A 23,487-nucleotide genomic window follows, 5' to 3' on the forward strand; every position below is an offset into this window, starting at 1 on the left:
ATTAACGCATGTGTATGTGTGTGTGTGAGTCAAAGCTATTGACGTTCATCGCGCAATTTCTATTCATGTGGCGCCATCTTGTCAGAGTTACAACAATTAATAGAATGACACGAATGGACATCAGCCCCAAAAGAACCAACAGAGAACAGCTGATGATTTTATAAAGAAAGAGAGAGAGAGAGAGAATCGTCAAATGTCAGACAGAAATTTGTTTGTTGTTTTTTATTCTTTATATAGATTTTTTAGTCAAAAGAGTTGAAAAAACCAAAAATGGGAAATAATCAAGTGCCTGGGGAGGATTATTACTTGGAGTTATCTGAGGATCCGATAAAATTTGAATCTGTTAGCAGTCTTACAAATGTCTTCTTCGATGACTCTAAACAACAGGTTATGAATTTAATTGAATTTCAATTGGAAATTTTGAGAAAAAACATGTAAAAGGTTTTCTCAACAGGTATTCGCTGTGAGATCCGGTGGAGTGACAGGAGTCCTCGTCAAAGGCCCCGAGTGTAATTTAAACTTTCGTATGGATGACAAAGGTCCTGTTATATCCATCAAATTCTCACCTAATATGAATATCCTTGCGATCCAGAGAACCACTACTTCTGTAGAATTCGTCAATTACTCGACCAACTTGGCTTTGGATAATGTCGAATATTCACAGACCTGCAGAGGAAAGAATGCCTCGATTCAAGGATTTGTTTGGACCTATGGCAATGAAATTCTCGTAATCACAGATCACGGAGTGGAATTATTCCTGGTATATATATATATATACATGTATATATTGGCATATATTTGTTTACAAAATTGCTTCATCAGAAAATCGAAAAATTTTCAGGTAAATCCAGCAAAAAAAAGTGTGAAAGCTCTAAAATCTTTGAGTTTAGGAGTTAATTGGTACGTTTACTGTTGTCAAAGTAATATGATTTTACTTTCCTCTGGGACGATTGGAAATCAGATGCAGGCACTCCATGTTACCCCTGGGAATTTGAACAAAATAACGAAATTTGAGAGTGAGTTGATTACAAAAAAAAACAAAAAATGTTTTTTTTCCCCCATCCGACATAAAATTTTACAATGAGAAATGGTTTTTTTGTTCAGTGGAGGTGACGCCATCGAAACCAGGAAAACTAGCTGTTTCCGAGAGGGATGTTGCTCTGGCTGTGCTCTACGGAATTCCTTGTATAATAGTTTTGAGACATCAGCATGGAGCCAATAAGTCAGTTGGAACTGCCTACGTTTGTGTATATACTGTTCACAAGTAAGTGTAGTATATAATCCAATTCTACGGATATAATGTATAATGTCCTTCCTTCAATTGCAGAATGTTGACAATCAAAAAAAGTCATATACTCAAACTAGACATGACCGGAAGGTTCGCCATCAATGTTGTTGATAATTTAATAATTGTCCATCATCAAGCTTCAAAGGTACATTGATAAATTGATAAAAATAATAATAATGTAAATAAAAATATGATTAACATCAATTGGTATAATTTTCAGACTTCAATGATTTTTGATATCATGTTAGCTGGGGTTTCTGATGGTACAGTGATGCATCACACTGCCGTGGCTGCACCTAAACCCATAAAGCCATACAATCTCAAAGTCCAAGGTGCAACATTGTCGGAACAAGTGATTCAGCCCTGTCAACTCTGTATCCTACGATAAATTGATAATTTCCATTGAAATTTTTATATTTACATGGACAATTTATGAATTGATATTTTCGTATTAAAAGAAAAATTTCAGATTCACCCAATTGGGTAGTTTTTCAGCCAAATATCGTGATTGATGCCAAATTAGGATGTTTATGGTACATACAACTTCGACTGGACTGTCTCGTACAACTTATTGATGACAAAGTTCAATTGGTGGAATTTTTACTGCAGAGAAAAAATTCAAAACAAATTTTACTTCAAGTGCTTCAAAATTATGTCAATGATTTACCGATAACTCTTGGAGACATGCCTGCTATTTTTGATAAATTGAATGACATTTATAGAAATCATTTGGAGAATGAAATTCAGAGTCAAGTAATGATATATACATATTTAAGGACTCAATTGCCGTGAATTATTTGATGTTTATATTGTACTGAAATGTTTTTTCATTGACAGATGGGTACACCATTGCAAAATGTTCCAAAGTCTCCGCCAAATTCTTCAGAAAATTTTGCTTTCAAGGCATTAATTGATCAGAGTGATATATATTCTCATATTCTTTCAAAATTTTCATCTGGTGAAATCATTGAACCGAAAATGATCATTTGGGTGTTGCTAGAATACATAAGGTATCAATTATATTATGGTGTATGTTGAATGGCAATTTGAATTGACTAACAATTATTGATTTTAGATCATTGACAGAGCATGGCATTCCGGTGCAACATTATTTGCACGAATTAGTAATCACAACATTGGTCCAACGTAAGGCATATTACCAGCTACATCAATTGCTGCAGTATCATGTGGTTGCTGATTCGAAACCTCTAGCCTGTTTGCTTTTATCTCTGGAAAATCTCTATCCAGCTGCTCATCAATTGGCTTTGGATATGTTGAAACGTCTTGGGAATGCACATGAAGAGATTATTGAAGTGCTTCTGTCAAAAGGACATATTTTACCCGCACTGAGGTAAAAAATTGTTTACTTATTAATGTGTTTCTTTTTTTGCTTTTTGTTTTGTTTTTTCATTTTACCATTCACATCCGCTTCAATGCTTTTTGACAATTACTTACAGGTATGTCCGATCTGTTGGAATGATTGATCAGGTATCTGCGCGCAAGTTCCTTGAAGCAGCTAGAGCGCTGAATGATCCAACGCTATTCCATTCTGTATATAAATTCTTTGAGCAACGCAATATGAGACTTCACAATACAATAGCATTCACACGGGGTGAGCATTGTCAAGCATACGTAAAACACTTTGAAAATTTGTTTCACGGCATCAACAATGGCTGTGATGGCAATTTAAACTCGAACATTTCTACTGTTTCGTCGCAAAACTAGTCCCATCAACGAGATTTCGGAGAATGGATAAAGGTGAGAATCGAGATATTAAATTCGATAGTTTGTTGGATTGAAAACGTTCACCCATAGGAATATTTTCAGTGATAAAATTGCTTAATTTCTTTCAAACAAATTATCATTCCACAAAACTATGGAATTTAATGGGGGAAAAAAAAAATAATAATGTAGAGGAATCCATAAAATAGAAAAATAATTATTGTTTTTTAAGCGAAATGTAAAATACCACAATTTATTATGAAATAATAAAGATGATAAAAACCACCTAAGAAATACGTCGATCTATTTATTTAAATGTCAATAGAGCCACGAGTTATCGAAGAATAAGGCTGAATTTTAATAAACAAGAGGATATTCCAATCAGTGCATTCAGTGGCCTGTAAAATGTTTTATCATCGCAGCCAGAAGAGCACGATCCCCAGGCTGTCGTACACTGAATAGGCGAAAAAAATTGAATAAAAAAAAAACATGTGGGAAAAACGGATAAAAATCAATACGGTGCTTTGTCTCATTCAACCCACCTCCCGAAGACTATCAGCAAATTTCAGACCATGAAAATAATAGAAAAAATGCGCGTAATGTTCTCGGAAAGAGAGAATTAATTCATTCGTTCGTTCATTCATTTCAGTCTGAGAGATGAACACGATTTTTGTGATTGGTATTTTCAATCCTCCGAATTTTTTAAATTGCTCAAATCAAATTATTGTTTGTATTAGAAATTGAATTACAAATATTAACAATTAAAAACATTTTTATTGACATATCATTAAATCACTCATTGTCTTTCTTGTTACATGTTACAAATTAAATCATTCTTGTCAATTGTATTTTTTCATATTCATCAACATACTGACATACCGATTTATTCCTTAAGGATATGTATTGAAAATTAAGGATCTAGCTCAATAATACGCTTTGAAATTGAAATAATTTCTAGCTCAGAACTGCTCTCACTCACATTACCTGAGGGATAAGTAGGGATCACAATAATATGATTTTTATCTTTCATTTCATTTCTTAAAATCTAAACTTCATTTCATTAAATGGTAAACACTTTCTTTTTGGTCTCGGGTACCACGGGGATTATTTATATTCAAATATTGCAAATATCCTAGAATTTATTTTCTAATACTACAATCTTTCGGAAAATATTTACGAATAATTTGTGCCCTCTTTTCAAACGTTAATTCATTGATTTTTAGTTTAATGTGCGAAAAGACAAAAGTGCTTGTATTTTGAATAGAGATGGTGAGATTTCATTCCAGAATAAATTCTAGTAAAAATTATAATTATCTTGTAAGAGAAATACTAATGTTTTAATTTTGATTTTTCAACAAGACAAGAAAGTCATTGATTTGGCACAATTTTTGGGGACGGAAAAATGTTGAAATTCAAATCTACTCATGATTTAAAAAAGAAAAAAATTCGGCCTGTCTGTAGAAACCTTGGACATTAAAATGTTAACCAGATAAAATGTAGATTAATAGCTATTTATCTTGACGGTTTGATCGATCCACTTGTTATCGCTCGGGGCCCATCCACCATATTAATACTAGACAATTATCCGTGCGTAAATGCAGATAAATGTTTGGATTCAATAAAAATAATATGTCTTTTCAATTTAACACTAATCATTATTTATGGATTAAAAAGGAAATAGCTCGTTTAGGATATATTGCAGTCGTCGGTATGGGCTTCACGTATTTGCTGTTTTGTTTTTCGTGATGCCCGTCTTATGAGACTTCTGCTGCGTGGTTTACTCTTGACTTCTTCAGCAACTGCAATGAAACTTGTACCTTGAGCTGCAACAACTTGTTGAGTGCTACCAGCAGCCGTGCTTCCTGCTTTTCCTCCTGGGCTTCCGGAACTTCCGCAGAGAGATAAAAAGATGTTAGATGATTATTTGAATGAATAATTCATCGAGTATGGATCATTTCCATACTCGATATTTGTTACCTTCTAGATCCGTACGCTGAGCATCTTCTCCTGAGGCCAGACTCATCCAATTCCCCAGTAGGATTCTTTTGAATTTTCGACAGTGTCACAAAACATCTGAATATTTCTTTGATGTTGTAGTCATCTTTAGCGGAACACTCCATTATTTTCGCCCTGAGCTTTGGCAGTTGACAAAACAGCCATTCACTTGCGTCTTCTATTGCAACTTCCCTTCGTGCTAATGCCAAGTCTACTTTATTACCAGCGACTACTATTGGCACTTCCTAGAAATGAGTAGAGATGAGAAAAAAAATGTAAAATCTGCTTGGTCAAGTTTCCTCAAAATTACAAACCTGATAGTCAGGGCGCTGTTCTCGGACTTCTTCAAAGCATCTCTTGACACATTCAAAACTCGGTAGAGAAGTTGTTGCATAGACGAGTAAAAAAGCGTGTGCCGTTGCTATACTGAGTCTCCGCATTGCTGGAAACTGAAGGTCACCTGGGCCAATTAGTTTAAAAATATAAAGATATTCGTATCAACTATCCAACTATCGGAGGATTGAACTCAACATGTCCACAAGGAAGAAACAATTAGAAAGAGGAGAGAAATTTTCTCTCTCTCTCTCTCGTTATTATAAATTCAATCAATACTTTTTCTCACCGGCAGTGTCCAACAGATCTACTTTGAGTGTAAGCGTTCCCAGTATGCATTCCCTGGAGTAGAGATCCTCAACGGTGGGTCGGTATCTCTCTGTAAATCCTTGTCCAAGGAGCCTCCTAAGAATAGCGCTTTTTCCAACACCAGCACCCCCAAGCACCACCACTCGTATTCTCTCATAGTCTGTCATGATAACTGACTGACTGATTTAAGTTAATCACACTCTTTTTCTCTCTCTCCCTCTCTATTTCTAGGTCACAGTCAATCTTACTTTTATCAATATTGTAATTACATAATTTATCACTCTCATTTCATTTTTTTTTCTCATCATCTGCACAGTCGTTTTCAGTCGCTTCTACACGATGCATTCAATCGAGCTCGGTTTCCCAGTATCCCACAGGAAATTCTATGTGCCCAGTGTCTTGAGGGCAACCTTGAGGCTAAATTTATAATTAAATTCTCTTCGTGGCTTCGAGACGTTTGTAAGTACTCTTTGAATTTACCGATAGTAATCGAATGCCGCAGGTATTTCCATTTTTTTTTCTCTTTTTTCCTCAAAATGTGATAATTTTCTCATTTTCTCGTCAAACATCATATAAATCCATAGTTTTTAAAAATTTACGTCAATTTTGCAATCATAGCCAACATCCGTGAGATTTCATTTTAAAGATTTTCTGTCAAGTTGGTCAATTTAAAGGTGATCTGAGGAAGACATTTCCTAGACTTGTTCTCTGTTGCTCTTGACATTGATAATCCCCTAGTGCACTCTGGTTCTTTGTAGCGTTTCTTCCTTTCTGGCGTTTTTTCAGCAATCTGAAGTAAACTATTTTGAATTGAGCAGTCGTTATTAAAATTGAATTCGATTTATTAGAGAAAGAGTAGTTTTTTTTTTTTTAATGAATAACGTCTCCCAAAATATAGTTTTTCATTCTCTCCAAATCCTAATTAATAGCTAAATTTAATTGAGTTGGATGGTACGTCATTAAATTATAATATAGTGAAAGGATTTTGAATAATTCAGAAACCACAATTGATTAGCTACTAACGCCACAGGAGCGTATGGATACTATACATGACAGATATGTGATATACCACAAATCGTTGATGATGCAGTTTGATCTTATGATGGATGAAAAAAGAAAAAAACCCAGCACACAATTACAAGGTAAAGAACGAAAAAAGATAGAAAAATTTAAAGGGAGCGTGAAATTTTAAAATCCATCTGTAGATAGTGACTTAGTACTCTAATTGAGTTTAACAATGCACCTGAGTTTCTACTTCCAAGTGATGAGGTGGCGATCGATCACTATTAATTTTGGTCAACTAAATCTTTACCTTTCAATATGTCAATATATTTTTCCTTCGTTTCAGGGAGAAATAAGTTATTTTTACGAAGAGCAAATTCTATCATCAAATCATGGAAAATATTGATCTCATGCATATGAACTAGACGATTGTCACTAATACTGAAATAGGGCAGGTACAGAGGTAAAATTGGCACTTATGAAGTGAGAGAGATATCCAGCGGCTATATTAATCCCCACTAACTGGCCTTCCCTCATTCCACATGCTCGAGCATATGACAATTGCGTTGTGATATTAATTAATGATATTAAAACCACGGAAGCGTGTTATGCCGATTCCTTCATATATATATATATATATATATATATATATATATATTTATATATCTGTATACATATGAATCATAGTTTCGAAATACTCAGGTGTGAAGACTAGTTTACGTGCAACGCGATCAGCCCAATTAAAATACATACGGCTACAATTTAACAGTGAATATGCAAACTTTCTTACGCATCAGTTATTAATATTCATTATCGTGCAATTTTATGTATATTAATAATAAATGGTGATTATGTGCGTTTATCATCAAAGCTGTTCTCAGCAAGTTCTATGTCGATGTGCAAATTCACTTGTTGAAGTTTCTAATGTGTACTATACGTTCGTAGTAAAGTTTCTTGCGAGAAACTTCACCAGGATTTATTAGTAAATCATCAAACAGGTCTTTGTATGAAGCGGATGTAAACGTGGAGTCTACATATATAATTACTTCATTGAAAAAAGGAAATTGTGTAAAATTAGTACAGTTCCAAATTTACATAATTAAAGAATACGAAAAGAGAGGATATGAATTTGTTGAATAATTAATAAAGTTGCCTGTGAATTTGAAAAATGAGTTGAAATGTGCACATTGTTGCGAATCGACGCTGGGACGCTGGGGCGAAAAGTAGATATGGACGAGCTATGTCAGACAACGTCCTTTATACATAATCCTCATGCGCTTTCAGATAATTGAATTGATGATAGCCAAGGGATTATCTCATTAGATTTAGATATATTCCTTCAAGTGGGAACAACTTTTCATCTCAAAGTCCTTTTTCATATCACTATTATAATAATCACTCGTGTGCAATTGCACGCGTTCAGGTCAAATTTATTTTCTGAGTTTTCAATTTCTACATAAATTGGATTGTCCGAAAATACTTGATGTCCCTATGTCCCTATATAGAAAAAAAAATATTATTGATTCCATCTTGTTCTAGAAGCTCCAATGCCAGTTCATCATCAATTTATACTGAACCCCACTTTTACCTTGGAAACTTGAGCTTATTCTCTTGTAAAGGAATTACAAACTTTTCTCCATTCTTCCCTTAGTTGTGCAGCACAATGCTTTCGAGCGGTACTTGGAACTCGGAGAATTAAATTGAAACAAAGAACAAATTATATGGCTGGCATGATAATTCATAAATTGAAAATTTATTTTTTCTACGGAGCGCTGCTCTTTCAAATTCAACAAATTCATCAGCCCTTAATATGATAGATGTCTGTTTATGCGAAAGAAAAACTCTGGATTCTTTGATTGCACTATTCAGACGAAAAATCCATCATTATATTCACTGAGAACGAAAACTTTACACCAAACTTCATTACATCATTTTTTCTTCCATATTATAAAATAAAACCACATGCTCGTTATTTCCGTTCTTCTTGCTTAAATTTTTTCCTCTAATTTTAGCTGGGAGCAAAATACTTGTGTAGATATAAAAGTATGGTAGAGAAAATACAGTGGGCAGAATAAGCGGGAATAGTAAATATTAGGACGATAGTCAAGAGGATCGACTACTTGAATCTCCAGTGCAGTTGTTCTTCTTATTTCTTAATGAGTGAATCTGTAAAGTCTAGAATATGGAATGAGGTTAAATCTTATTGAGCACCTCATTATTTATATATTTATACTCAAATTCATGCACCTTGATTACAAGCGTTCTCATCACTACGGGTAAATTAGTAAGGAGCTGAACACTGATTTGTCGCCGTTAATGATGTAATAATAAAGGAAAAGTATGGAAAATAAAAGAGTAAAGAGTATTTTATTTATAGTAAATAAGAGGAATTGCAATAGCATAGGAAAGCCAAATAATTAGATGTTGTTGTTAGCTCAACAAGGGGAATTGCTATTTTATGTGTACGTGTATATAGTAGTACAACGATTTTGCCATGAAGCCCCCCCACTGGCAATAGCATTTCACTCCATTGAAACAAAAGCCAGGGGATGACACATACAAGAACGTCATTATGCTTTTCATGACGACAACCTATATGCAAAACAGAGGGGAAAAAGGAATAATCTTGTGTTGATTGAATTAACTGAGGAAGAAAATTGAAGTATAACGCATTCTCCCCACAGCGGGTGGAAGATCATCCGGCTTAGTTTCGCTAAGTATTTATCTATATAGCAGACGCTGTGATTCTGCTGCTGTCATAGTGAGGCTAATGGGAAACTATGATGCAAATGAAAAATCATGGAATATAATAGACTACATTATTATTATTATTATTATTATTATTATTATCGTTACCAATTTGTTATAGCGGGGGCGGGTGCGGGGGAGAGGCATAATATTCACAAGTTTGAAACAAGTGGGCTTGAAAAGGGAGCGTTAGAATTAGGGGTGTTAGAAAATGGGGTTGTTCACTGAGGCAGGCATCAAGTGAACGGCAAAATATCCACCATATGTGTCCAACTCTTTTCAGCATGCCTGTGATGTCGCACCATCGACCCTATACTACTTGTATCGGTGTCAGCCAGAGCTTCCTGGCCTGTCGATTCAACCACCACTGTACTATAGCCCGGTATATCTGGCAATTCTTGCGTGAAATGATCAAAGGCAACTGTGTGAACCAGTGGGCGGTAACAAGTCTGGATGGACGATCCAGCAGTGTTGTTTCTAGTATAACCTCAGGTTGATGATACATATATATTTTCACTTTATCGGAAGACTCATGGTGAACAAATTTTTAGTCTCATTTTCTTGCTAATAAAGTGATAATAACTTATAAAGATGAAAATTGATTTTTTTTCTCTTCCTGAATGAGCTTATGTGCTAAATTCATCAAATTTATAAATGATAATCTGTAAATTAGTGAGGCTAGTGGCAGAAATGCTATTTAGCTTCAGTTTGCATCAATCGTCGATTGTATATTGTCAAACTGTTTCATTAATAGTTTGTGGGTAATTAATTTAAAGTTGAATATTTACGGTATTTTTTGATCGGTCGAAGGGGACAAAGGTCAGGGATTATTACAAAAGTTTAATGTGTGAGAACCAGTTTTTGTCATTATAAAGTTGTAGCTTTGTCAGGTTCACCTTAAGTTGCCATTTCTGGCTTCATTCAAGAGTTGAGTCACTAATTGGTCAAAATGTTTGCTCATTAACTACAAGTTGTCAAGTCCATGATAGAATTTCATCAATATTTTCCAATTTTTGTTAACTATTCGTTTACTCAATGTAGAAAATAGAGAAGAGAGAACATGCTTTCCATTGAAAAATACATTCATTGAGTGCGTCAGAAATGGAGAGTGCTCTTGCATAGAACTAAATGGCAGATGAGAACATATCCAATTTCAATTCTGTAAATCTACCGTCAACGTTTAGTCTTACTATGTACTACTCGCCTCCTCTACGCTCTTTGTTGAGTATTGAATGTGGCTTGCGGGGCGTAGGCTCCACGAGGTCGCGCCGTCGTTCTACGTAAAACAGGGTGAGAACGATCCTTTGTCTCGCGCTGTGTATATGTATAAGCAAAACATATCGACACAAATAAATTAAGCTGCAGATGTGAATTTTTTTAAGCAATATCTTCTAAATGTCTTTTCTTCATTTTTTTTAGTATGTTTTAATAGTACTGATTAATTTCAGTGAATTGATATTTGATAGTCAATGATTTTAATGGTCATCGCTTTCAATGTTTTTTTTTTTCAAACTTTGTTAGGAAATTCAATTTCAAAGTGGTCCTTTGTCCCAGTCCTGCATTTCGTACAAAGTCCTCTCAGGACACATAAACACATATATATATATATATATAGTCAAATAAAGCAACAGTAGCATGCAATTACACTCATGAACTGCACAGAACCCCGTGATAAAGTGGTAATACGAAATTTCACGGTAGCTACTACGGTATAGTCAAGATATAGATGAGGGACTGGCAGAGGTCGATATTCCTCTAAAGAAGCAACCCCCCAGGATTTAATGAAAACTCTGGTTTATTCTATACAATGAAGACTTGTATACCCACATTTGGTAGATGAATGGTATTTGTTTTCTCTTTATTTATTCGCGAGAACTCTGTGATTAATCATTTCAGTAGCGAATCGGTAAAACCGTTCAAGTCAATTCTTTTCCCCAAAGTGAGATATATGCGTCCAAATCGACTCCTAAGATTAATTCATGGTTCGCTAAAATGATTAGAATGTCATCCAAAAAGCCGTTACGTTTGTAAAAATAACATTGAAAATATACACTTTGTTGGAAAATGATAGATTGAAGGGCTCCTGAGAATGAATGCCATACGCGCGGTAGTCGTCGTTCTCTAGGGATACACTTGCTCGAATGGATTCCTTCGGAGTAATTGAATTTTAACACGAGTAAGCACGATATTCTTCAGTTGAATTAACCTTGTATATTCACTTGGAAAAGAAAAAAAAATCGGTGTAAAGGAATGCAGCTGCAGGATAGAGTTTTCTTCTTTTATTAAACACGATTCCATCTCCTCAGGAAAAAGCCGAGGAGAGGATCTGAAGTTAAGGAGACGAGAAATAAAAAGCTACCAGTTTCTTGATAATGAAAAATTTGATATCTCCAAAGTTGATTAATGCATTATTGTTATCCGGCGGAATAAAATTAATATTTCTCCATGTGAAAATTTCCATTCGGCACAGTTTAATTCTATTTCTCTTTTTCCTATGCAGATCCTTTAGACATGATTTTCCCCACGAGAATATTCCACGAAAAGCAGCATATGCACGAATAATTAGTGAATGAAAACGTGACATTGGATAAACCTGGCTAATCTTTTCGGGAAATGTGTGAAATAAATTCAATGTGTTTAATATCCATTGATGATGGATATTATTATTATTATTATTATTATTATTATTATTATTATTATTATTATTATTATTATCATTGTTATTACTGCATGTAGTTGCACAAATTATTGACATGATGACGATAGCTGATGGAATATTCAGTATGCGGATAATTGCTAAGAAAAATGTATAATCCCAATTCATTTGTTCATTTAGATTATAGGTAGATATAAAATTACAAAACAAATCAACTATCCGAGAAAGTTGTGAGTATTCTTCTTGCTGAGGAAAATTTGAAGTAAATGATTAATGCCAAGAAGAAATATATAATTAATACATGTATTCAACGGGGACTGTAGGCAACTCTAAAAACAGTGTTTAATACTATCTATATAGAGTGATATAAAATGAACTTACCAAGTTGAGACTCAATCTCTCAATGATATGATGATTTAATGAACTACCAGTTTGGAAGACAAAATAAAATGTAATTAAGACGAATATTACAGACGCGATAGGAAAAAAAATAGTTGACAAATTGTAATAATTTAATGGATTTTTTCATTTTGCCTCGGAGAATGAAGTTTATTCACAACAAGCATTTAATCTATATAATGGCACGAGGTAAAAGGTGCGTTCTGATCTATTGACGCTGCGGCACTGAGCGTCGGGACGCTTAACGTCGTTTCTCTCATCCACGATTCACATCGCCCAACTCTCGAAGCGTTTTCGTCGAAAACAACACAGACCATGCGCGAAAATTTCAACTAAAACGTTGTTAGACTTGTGAGTATTCACTTTGTCATGTGTCATTATCTTGGCCCTAACATAGCGTTAAATCTCATTAAACCGATGCCCCTTGCTCTCTGGATTTAATGGTCTTATAAAATCTCATTTAAGAGGTGTCGTAACGTCACAACGTGCATATAATTACGCATTGGGCGCAGAAAAAAAATGGTAAAACCGAATGAGAGCTTTGAAACCAATGAATAATTTTTGAGATATGAGATATAAAATGGAAAAAAATAATGAGAGATGTTTGACACAATCTTTCAATACCTTCAATACCCATATGTAAGATATTCCATAAACATTTGCATTCATTTGTTTATTCAAATTTTCCTCTTGGAAAATGCGTAGTTTCCCCACATGATGCTTGCTAGATATGGGTAAGATAAGCTTGCGCTCTATGAAATGTCAGGTATAAGATTGATCGACGTCGGGTATTATCTTCGAGGGCTACTGTAGAATCGTGGCTTTTCTTGTCACTCGCATCGCCCAGCCTCACCGATCGCACAACTCATTGTATTCTCCCTATTCTCAATTTTCAAGCCTGTATATTTCTCAATTGATTAATTCTCTTGGAAATAAAATAAATCTTGGCTGAAGGCCCTCGGGCGATAGCCAGTTGCAAGTTCTCGGACTTGGAACGAATTTCGTTAAAAATAATAGTAAAAAAAAAAATAAATCCCGATTGAATTTCATTAAAATGATACATTGTATTTTCATGGTATCGACTGGTGGAGTCGGTACGGATAACCAGTAGATTTTATTTTTTTTTTCCTCTAATTTAGTGGTTTGCTTGTATTCACTATCTGACAACTGTTATCTGTCCCTCGCCCCCGCCCCCCTTTGTCGGGATGTTAGCGTAGTGGAAAATGGTTTGTGTAGGGGGATTTAAGTATTTCTTCAACTGAAAGTGAAATCGACTCAAAGTAAGTATGCAAACACTTGAAAAACATATATTTGAAATACTTTAAACATTTACTTATCATTTCATTTATTATATATATATATATATATATATATATATATATATATCACCGAATAAAAAGTTAAAAATTGTTGCATCTTCATTTCAACTTACAATTTCTCATTTGAAAATTGTCGGTCTTGAATTTGTCTGTCAACTCAGTATATGTTATATCTTGATATAACATACGAGTGTGAATAGTATCTTTTCGCCATCAACAAAAATTAAAATTGCTCATTTTTTGCTCAATCAATGCGTGACGATATATTAATGAGAAAAAAAACTGAAGTTTATGGAAATCTCCAAACCATTTACGTTGTCATTTGCATTAAATCTTGGACATCAAATGAGATTCTAAATGAGAAATAATAGAATGCAAACAAAAAAGACCATCCGGAAATGATGGTGGAAAGCATAGTGAATGAGTTGAATATTATGCTTTACTATGTTAATGGCACAATAAGAAATGTCTTTTCTCTGTGCAGATGGATGAAAAACAAATTGAAAAAATGGCCAAAAATGATGAGTTGCGCTGTAATATATTGACGATGAAGTCTCCTCCGCCTCCCCCCAATGCACGACAGTATATTCTCTTGATGAACATGAAAAATTGTAGAAATCAGATACTGGAGTGCGATAATTTTTTTTCTTCTTCTTAAAAAGATGATTTTTTTTTTTTTTTAATAAAAAGGAGAAAAGGAAAAGGAACCATTACTGTCTGAATATAAAGCTCATTTTTTAGGTATTAAAAAATTTAGGCAAAATATTCTCTTTCAATTGCTTGTTGCTATATAGATGAATAAAATTATTATTTAAATCTTGACAATTTTTTGCTCCTAAATGTATAATGAAAATATATTTCTTCATATGTTATGAATAATTTCATTTCTTTTCTTTCACGGCTTCGCATACGGAATCCGAGCCGGCTAATTTTTTTCACTAAAATGAGTCAACTGTCAGTATTTTCAATCACTTGTATAAGTTTTTTTCATTCAACGTTGCATAATAATTTGCATATAATTTTACCTTCATCTTGGGACGGCTCTATGTAATTTTTATTCTTCTTCTGAGATGGTAAATTTTGAAATAATGATAAAAAATACTAGTAAGCCCGGCGGCAAGTATTAGTGAAACAATTATTTACAACCACATTTCGAATAGTTTTGCTGTTTGCGGTATTTTTTAGAAATTGGTATCATAACGAATTGGTTGCCAAACCCCAGTGGCCTCATCTCGGCGATAATAGTGAGGCCTGTTGTCCCGAAAGACAGTCACAGCCGGAAATTGATTGTCCTGGATGTACTTGAGCGTTGCTCTTATCTGGAAAGAGTGATGAAGCGTGAAAATATAGAAATAAAAAAAAATGAAATGAAATGAATTGTTGTTGGCATTTGATGATTTTGTACCTGTGATACAAAATGTGGCGGTTCTACATCTGGTGAAGTAGAAAGATGCTGAAGAATGAACTGATCTGATTGAGCTAGCCAAAGATCAACTCCACGAAGTGGATCGTAATTAAAAGGGCCGATTCTCAAGAGTCCCAAACTACAGTCATAAACATCTAAAACCTGAAATAATCCAGGAATAGTATATAATATTGAAAATTGACACTTGTGAGCATAGGGGATGGGATAATAAAGGAAATGGACTCACCTGTTGGCCACCTGTCAAGTGCCTAGCAGATCTCAAAGCCTGATCGGGTCCCTTGTCCGGAAATGTCGCTGGAAATATCTCACCAGTCTTGACATTCAGTCCAATTCCATAAATGACAGGCCAATGGATACCACCTCTCGCTGTCGTGTTCAATTCACCCACGCAGCACAGTGTTAAATCAATCTCAATAGGCTGCTTGTGAAATGCCGCTGCAACACACAATATTTTTCAAAGTATTCAAATAAATAGCTTTCAAGACTGATGATGAGGAAAAAAGTATAAATACACCTACAAAGAATATTGAAAAATAGTTCTTCAGAATAATTCCGAGGATCTGAATAACCTCCAATGAGTTGCAATTCAATCCTCCCCTCAGGAAATCCCATTGCCAACTCAGTTACCCTCTGCACCATACAAGTAGCAGCATCATCAGTCCCAGCTCCATCCAAATGTGCCAACGCTACTGCGCCAGATCCTTGAAACAATTAATAAATGTCAATTTTTCTACATACACACAGTATAAAAAATGGCATGAATGAAAAATTGATTGTTCGACCAATATATAATTGGAATTACCTGAATGTTTAACGACAACAATAATACATGTCGTCATGTCATCCGAGCCCAGAATACTCACATTTTCTAAAATAAAAAAAATACTTTTAATATCAAATGAAAACATCTGTCACAGTGTGTCTGTCTAATACTCACTGTCATGGGGGAGAGTTGCAGCCATTTCTCGTTGTTGCACATAAAGCAAACCAACCGGGCCCACCAATTTAGCTGGCATAGAGTGGAGTTGTGCTGCAGATTCTCTGTACACTGGGTGGGCTAAATACAAAGACCTGCTATCTGCGGGAGGCTCCTCTTGGAGTACCCCATTTACCACTAACACCATCCTTTAACAATACATCATCCTCTTTAATCCTCTCTGTTAATTTTTCCATCAATTTCAACATTTTTTACATCAATTTTCCAATATATAGTATAGAATAAAATGCTCATGTTTTAGATATTTTCAGCCGATGATTCTCAAACAGCATTACTGCAGAATAATATGTTATCAAGTGTTTATGAAAAAAAAAAAAGAAAAAAAACAAACAAAAAAAACAAAAATAAATAAAAATTTAATGAGATTCACAGACGCCTGGTGTACAATTCCTCGTATGCCTTGGACGCTCCAGATACTCGTGAATATCTAAAGTCCATTACACAATCGTAAAAATTCATGATAAGTATGACGGAGAGCAACGAGAGATAAGAATATTATAATAACATCATCCGAGAATCCCTTGTATCCATTGTAATAGAGGGGAATTTATCATTTAATTTTCATTACTGAGGTGAATTTTTCGTACGGTATCATTTGCTAGAGTGATTCTCCTTGTCATTCTTACAGGGAGTAAATTTGTTGATTGTAAAAGATGAAAAAGAGGGAATGTCATTGTATAAATAACATCCATTCAATTTCAAAATAATGGAAAATCCATTTTTATATTTCACATTGGAAAGTGACCGTCGAACGTTTTGTCGTCCGCCATGACTCAATAATAATGATAATAATAATAATAATGGATTGAATAGACATGTTAATGCTATTGCTTCAACATTACAATAGAGTTATCAGTTTTATCTGGAAGCGCTCTATTTTTACGGCCAAAATAGTTTTTTTTTACACTGACAATGGATATACATAGGATCAAAGGTGACATCCAAAGATCTATAGAATAAGTGTATCAGTAGGGATTCTTCATTGTTGAAACGGAAATCACGTCGTTACGAGACTCCGAGTCAACTCCAAGTGCCTCTAGAACAATGGATTTGGTATTCAGATTCACAGTTTGGCTATTAAAAAACAAATCTAGAGGAGTAAACAATGAAGGAATGTTTGCATTGAAAACGAGTTGCCAATGAAATTAAAAACGTTCCCTGATGTAGAATGGTAAACAGGAAATTGAGTGATAGAGAAAATATAATTTGAAATGGAAAAATTTCTCTGATTGCTCAATAATGATGGTGTATTATCAATCTATATCAACTCTATATAGCGCATTAATTAAAGCATAATATGTGATTGATTTTCTCACCCGACGTTGCGATTTATCAACACTGTGTGTGTATTATTATTATTATTATTATTATTATTATTATTGTTATTATTATTATTATATTTTACTTCACTGAAATTTGAAACTTGATTGAAAAATGTCACTAAATCCCTCAGAACCTTATTATTATTATTATTATTATTAATATTATTATTGTTGCTGTTGTTGTTGTTGTTGTTGTTGTTATTTTGATATCAATAAATTCTTCCGTATAAACACTAAAAGTGACGTAAAAGAATTCCTAATTGCACCACATGTGAATAAACATCGATGAGGCTAAGTACTGATGTCCGAGACTCGTGTTACTTGTGCGTCTATTAACAAATCCAACTAATTATGGCGACGTTATCAAGCGTTACAGCGATTGGCCGACAGACAGCGACGCATCGTCAAAGTGGGAGGGGTCGAATTCCTTGTATTACCAATCAAAGTCTCGTTATTAATCACATACAGTTCAACATCTTGTTAAAAAATTCTATACTATAGTCATTCCAATTTTCAAATTTATTCCCACTAAATAGTGGAAGGAGAGAAGGAAAATCATTTCTCAAGTTTTTTACAATTTTATGATAACATCAGCTGAGGGGGAAAGGAAAAAGAAAAAAAGAAACGATTGTCCAGAGGGATAGAATTTTTTTTGGGTGCGGACGCAGGGACAGCGCGTTTTTTTTGGATTGCAAGAAATAGGTATAAAACTTGGAATTGTCCTGAATGTAATTGCTGGAGAAGCTATACTCTGTTTAGATCTATCCAGACTATGTTAATTTATTTGAAATGTTGGTGCCTACTGAGATATCTTCAAATCTTGAGATGTATGTAATCTAGCCTTCTCTGGTGATGTAGATAATGGAGAGTAAAAAAACCCGAAGAACCATTAAAAAGCTGATAATTTTTTCTTGTGCGATAATCTTACAGCTCGGAATCTGTCCTTCTGAGAAATCGTGAAATAAAAAAAATTAAAATTTCCTTCACCCCCCCTGAAGGATTGCATTAATCATCAATGATAGAAAATATCAGCCCATATCAGTGTGTGTGTGTATGTGTGTGTGGGGAAGTGAGATTTCCAGTACATTAATGCAGTGAAATTAACGTCATTGGTCCCGAGAGGACGCTAATGTTGGACATCATACACATACGCAGGCATTGGTCTTCCCGTCCCCGTCCCCATGCCATCGTTACTTGGTCTGAGACGAAGATTCTTGTCTATCGGTAATTAGGCCTCTGATTAACTGCAGCGAGTTAATCACGTGCGTGTTGTATGTATACGAATGTCGTGGGTTATGTTAATTGTTGAAATCCATTGTTGATAAATTCAGACAATTCATGATTCAATTGAACAATCTCCTCCAACCACCTTCCGAAAGATGTTCCAGAGATATTGTATATTCCGAATAAAATATATTGGAAATAATCCTAACAGAGGGAGAAATTTTCAAATTATGTCTTGTTACCTGCGGTATGTGTTGTCCTCTATTATTAAGGCCAGAAGCAAGTTGCACTCGCCATATTCTTGTACGAAAAGCTCTTGTTCTTTTATCAATCGTTGTTCTCTGGAAAAATTAATGAACGTTGAAAACAACAAGCTCATGGTCGAATCTACTCGATCATATATATTTTGACCATTGTTTTATGCAGCTTTTTTTATCTACCAATAACATTGGTTGCTAACAAGCTTCCGAATAGATGCCAAATGCCAGCTACTTCTTATCCTTAACACATTCGCATATGGATATTCCTGAGCCTTGAAACGTTTCTCTTCTCCTCTCTTCCGAATAAGAGGTATTCATTTGGAAGCAAACAGACAAAAAAAGAAAAAGAAATCAACAGGAAACTATCCATTTCCAAATAATGCATAATAATTATTTTTGATACTTTTGAAAGAAAAAACTTATGCATATAGAAAACGAAACGAATTTAAATTTTTAAAGATCCAGGTGGATTCTAGTGATTTTCATTACCCCCCATTTTCGCATAAAAATGTCACAGACACACGCCGCTATGTTTTTGTCCCATAAATTTCGAAATTTATCCTCTGTGTTATATGCTAAATGTCTGAAGCTGATTTACATATCATCTACATTGACTGTATATTGTATATTTATAAACGTGGACTTCCTCCGATTGTTCACATCAAATGAACGTACGGTGGTGTCATACGTCAATTTTAAATTTGTATAATGCCTTCACTTGAAGACTAATCATTTGAAGTAAATTACAAAGGGCATATTGATAAATCAATGGATTCTTTTGTTGAATTCACTAAATCAATGTGGCGATGAGGGGCATGAAGGAATTGATGAATGTCATGAAATCATGAATTCTATTTTATAATATCAAGTAGTTTTTCATTTTCAACGAAATCATATCTGATATCATTATCTGTGATCAGTATTGTGCGCGCATATTGGACAACAATAATTGTACACAACGAGACGAGAGACGACCCATTCCGTTGTACGTAGACACACACGATGGTCCGCATTCCATGAGTGGAACAACCGGTACACGTTCTCAGGGGTTCTCACTCTTCTCCCTCTCTTTCCTTTTCCTTTTTCCTTTTTCCTTTTTCCTTTTTCTTCCTCACCCTTCTGTTCACCTTACGCTAGTATGTCTCATCGGGCCGGGCGTCGTCACCAAGAGTCTTATGTAACTTCTTCTCCCCGGATGTGACTTTACGGAGGTCTTGTTGATATTTTGTGATTCATCGATTTTAGCTTTTAATTCCAACCAACACAATTGGCGGCGCCCGCTCCCACTGTGGGCTTTGAGAAGCCCGATTTTCCAAAAAATGCCGTTTATTTACAATTAGGTTTACTACAGGTTGCTCATACAAACACCACCGTAAATAGAAACTATTCATAAAAAAAAAAGTAAGCCATTGAAATTTAGTTTTTTCTTCTCTAGCTGTCTATTGCTAACATGCTGACAGTTAACTGTCATTCAATTTGAAAATTTCAATCAATATGTGGGGATACATTTTTGATCAGAATATCCTAGCATTTGGCTGTATCAAGCTTTACCGAAATTCGCATAGGTAGTATCTTTTCCTCACATTTATAGAAGAACGTGCGCCTTCACATGAAAGACGAGACCGGAGCCGTGGGAAACTCTGCGAGTACCGTTGTCCAGCCATACCAACTGGATACACTATTCCCTCATACATTGACTATTTTCGATTGAAATAGGTGAATTGTCCTTTTTTTTTAAATCCCTACTGCCAATATTAACAAAGCTGAATAATTGATTATTTTTCGTTGCGGCTAATGATGAAGCAAATTTCACAGAAATATTCTTTATATAGTTCTGAAAACTATTGAATTGCTTAATGCATTGAAGTTGGAAAATCATTCAATTGATGTTATTTAAAATGTTAGTGATTCAGACGACGAATGAAGTGACAAGAGTCACTGGCATCGAGCAATCATCCGATCTTCATGGACGGCAAATATGTAATTATCAGTGCGCTCTTTTACATAAATAAAGAAAAGTGTCAGTTTTTTCATCTTTTCTCATCACCGTCCTCTCAACAACATCATTGCGACGAATGTATGCTCTAGGTCATTCTCTCTCGCTCTCTCTCTCTCTGCAGCCAAGATTGTCTATACTAGTTAGTCAGAGTGGGGGTAAGGCAATAGAAACTATGCCCGCAGTAATCACCGCCGGTAGTTTTTTTCATGTCTTCCATTTATGCATGTTTCTATCGACGGACAATGAGATGACATGGCACATTTGCTACAACTCAACATATTATATACATAATATAATTTAATGTAATATTAGATATTAGATGCATGGTTTTCTAATATACAAGTGTACTGGTTAGGCTTAAATACATTGGAGAGGAGCTAGGCGGTGAATATATACATGAAGGAGTCTGTGCGGGATAAAGCTCCAGGCGCGGCAAATTAATGAAACTCATGCGAGGAACAGTGCCGCTCAACCTAACTCCAAAATCACGGGCAATGAGAGCTTTACCTTCATTTAATGAATTACTTGAATCATTAATTGACAACTGTGAGCCAATTGAAAAATAAGAAAAAAAAATGACTTACTTGGCTGTTTAAATAATTAACAAAATAAAGAATTGATGAATCATCAAATTATTGCACGTACAAGCCGAGATAACTTTCCAATAAATACATACATTTTGTCGAAATTAGTAGATTACTGAAGTATCAAAAATGGCAATGGAGGAGGAGACCGTTGAATGGTCTCAGATAAAAAACACTGATAATAAGAAATAATAAAATGCATTAAATTAACGTGGAATTACCCTGGCCAGGCCTATCTGCTTTCCTATAGGGGTAAAATATTGAATTCTCTAGCTGCTGCTTATAGCATACTAGGTATACCGATTTTGTGGAAAGAAGATATTTCGATTGCTTCAATGAAAATGAACGAAATATCCAATGGAAATGAGGCAAAAAAAATGGATTGAAAACATATAATGATATAATTACTTTCATTTTCACATCTTGACAATCGATTTCCATATATTTTTCTGGCTTTTAACGTATTTCGTTATCAATCAACTTGCAACAGGTCATCGCCCCAAGGCCTTCAGCCAGAGTGTGAATTATAATTGAGACCAAGATAGTGGGTATGGAAAACATCATAGAGAAAATAAAAAGTGGTAGAATTTACAATTTACTTGTACATCAATTGACAGCATTCGAAATAAGCACAAGAAAAAAAGCGCATTCGAGGTTGTCTTGCATCTGGTGGGTAATTTGACAAAATGAATAACTCACATTATTACATAATGGTCGTCAATAACACATCTGTTGAAAATGAAAAATGTCCTATTTACCCTATTTAAATTTAAATCTGAAGCCGTTTATCGTACATAATAAAATTATAGAAAGTCCCGTCAAACTAAGGATTGGTTGTAAAAAATCACGCCAAGTGAAACAGAAATAGACCCTCAATCCCAATGTTGTTCATCAACATTATAAATTATTAGAATGATAACGGTATCCCAATATGTACATTATGTTGTATTTCTCGATACGGCAACTTACACTCTTTGTTATTAATCTTCAGAGGAAACACTTGTACGCGAGAGTTTTTGAAATGGAAGTGTATCAAACGATCATCATCATAACTAGGAAAAATTCTCGTATCAACGAATTTCCAATCATAAAGAATTATTAATTTTTGAAAAACATAAATACCTGTGTGTTAATTTCGATTCACCGACAGATGCCAGCAGAGTAGTATTGTTTTTAAGTGATGCTGCTCGTAAGAATGGCTCAATCATCAATCAAGTGATGAAAAAAAACACCAAACATTTTCCATAAGGATAAAAGTGTTGTTGTTTTTACTTTCCATGGGTTTCACGTATTACGCAACACGCAACTGGTGGCACTCAAAGGAAGGGGAGAAAATAATGGGGCAAGATTGGATTTGCAGAGCGAAAACAAAATGTCAACTGTCACATTTGCAAAATGTACATAAAGAAAACTCGGAGGAAATTGAAGGTTAAATACACTTTTATATCCTTCAATTTTTTTCTTCTTTACACAGCATTGATAGATTTAAAATTACAAAGTTAAATGAAATGTTAGTAAGAGGGCCCCGGTGCGGCCACACTCTCGGCCGCCACACTACCTGCACTGCACTGCACTGCACTGTCAACCACCGTCCACCACACTTCATGAGTTGATGCTCAATTCAATGCTGAAGCAGCAGCACCAAGCAGCACCGAGCCGAGTAACGTTCAATGTGTGCGTGTGCCTGCCGCCGTACATATATGTGCATATATTTTATGTTGGGTTTGGATTTTGAAGGCTCACGCTTATTGTGAACCATTAGAGAATGTGAACAAAGTTGCCATCTTGCGGAGAATAACTTGAAATGGAAATTATGTTGTTGATAAGTATGTATGCCACATTCTCCAATACTTTCAATCACTACTAATCATTCTTCATTCTCTGAATGAATTTCTTTTTATTAT

At 34.8% G+C, this 23,487-nt stretch overlaps 3 protein-coding genes across 6 annotated transcripts; 1 reads left to right on the plus strand and 2 right to left on the minus strand.

The window, feature by feature from the left end:
- The first annotated feature begins 157 nt into the window (after positions 1 to 157).
- LOC107042190 (regulator of MON1-CCZ1 complex) lies at positions 158 to 3,288 on the plus strand. The gene is made up of 10 exons (XM_015263105.1): positions 158 to 387; positions 455 to 760; positions 842 to 1,016; positions 1,105 to 1,264; positions 1,328 to 1,433; positions 1,509 to 1,662; positions 1,758 to 2,041; positions 2,126 to 2,298; positions 2,364 to 2,639; positions 2,746 to 3,288. Exons 1-10 carry the CDS (start codon positions 271 to 273, stop codon positions 3,011 to 3,013), a joined length of 2,019 nt encoding a protein of 672 aa, XP_015118591.1. The 5' UTR covers positions 158 to 270; the 3' UTR covers positions 3,014 to 3,288.
- Positions 3,289 to 3,764: 476 nt separating this feature from the next.
- On the minus strand, positions 3,765 to 12,673 carry LOC107042185 (GTP-binding protein Di-Ras2). 2 transcript variants are annotated; one of them, XM_015263098.2, is made up of 6 exons: positions 12,435 to 12,673; positions 10,588 to 10,711; positions 5,628 to 6,447; positions 5,320 to 5,465; positions 4,988 to 5,250; positions 3,765 to 4,898 (listed from the first exon to the last, which is right to left on the minus strand). In XM_015263098.2, the coding sequence occupies exons 3-6, from the start codon at positions 5,812 to 5,814 to the stop codon at positions 4,697 to 4,699; spliced, it is 798 nt and encodes a 265-aa protein (XP_015118584.1). In that variant the 5' UTR covers positions 5,815 to 6,447; positions 10,588 to 10,711; positions 12,435 to 12,673; the 3' UTR covers positions 3,765 to 4,696. The 2 variants fall into 2 exon arrangements, with proteins under 2 accessions (XP_015118584.1, XP_015118585.1); XM_015263099.2 differs by lacking the exon at positions 10,588 to 10,711.
- A 1,863-nt stretch (positions 12,674 to 14,536) lies between these two features.
- LOC107042226 (protein N-terminal asparagine amidohydrolase) lies at positions 14,537 to 23,327 on the minus strand. 3 transcript variants are annotated; one of them, XM_015263159.2, is made up of 8 exons: positions 22,706 to 23,327; positions 18,983 to 19,081; positions 16,135 to 16,322; positions 16,000 to 16,065; positions 15,716 to 15,898; positions 15,424 to 15,632; positions 15,177 to 15,338; positions 14,537 to 15,090 (listed from the first exon to the last, which is right to left on the minus strand). In XM_015263159.2, exons 1-8 carry the CDS (start codon positions 22,789 to 22,791, stop codon positions 14,953 to 14,955), a joined length of 1,131 nt encoding a protein of 376 aa, XP_015118645.1. In that variant the 5' UTR covers positions 22,792 to 23,327; the 3' UTR covers positions 14,537 to 14,952. The 3 variants fall into 3 exon arrangements, with proteins under 3 accessions (XP_015118645.1, XP_015118646.1, XP_015118647.1); XM_015263160.2 differs by lacking the exon at positions 18,983 to 19,081; XM_015263161.2 differs by lacking the exons at positions 18,983 to 19,081; positions 22,706 to 23,327 and adding an exon at positions 17,511 to 17,845.
- Positions 23,328 to 23,487: the final 160 nt, after the last annotated feature.

The sequence above is a fragment of the Diachasma alloeum genome, unplaced genomic scaffold (assembly GCF_001412515.2).
Source record: "Diachasma alloeum isolate Michigan unplaced genomic scaffold, Dall2.0 Dall_scaffold_00430, whole genome shotgun sequence".
Classification (NCBI taxonomy): Eukaryota; Metazoa; Arthropoda; class Insecta; order Hymenoptera; family Braconidae; genus Diachasma; species Diachasma alloeum.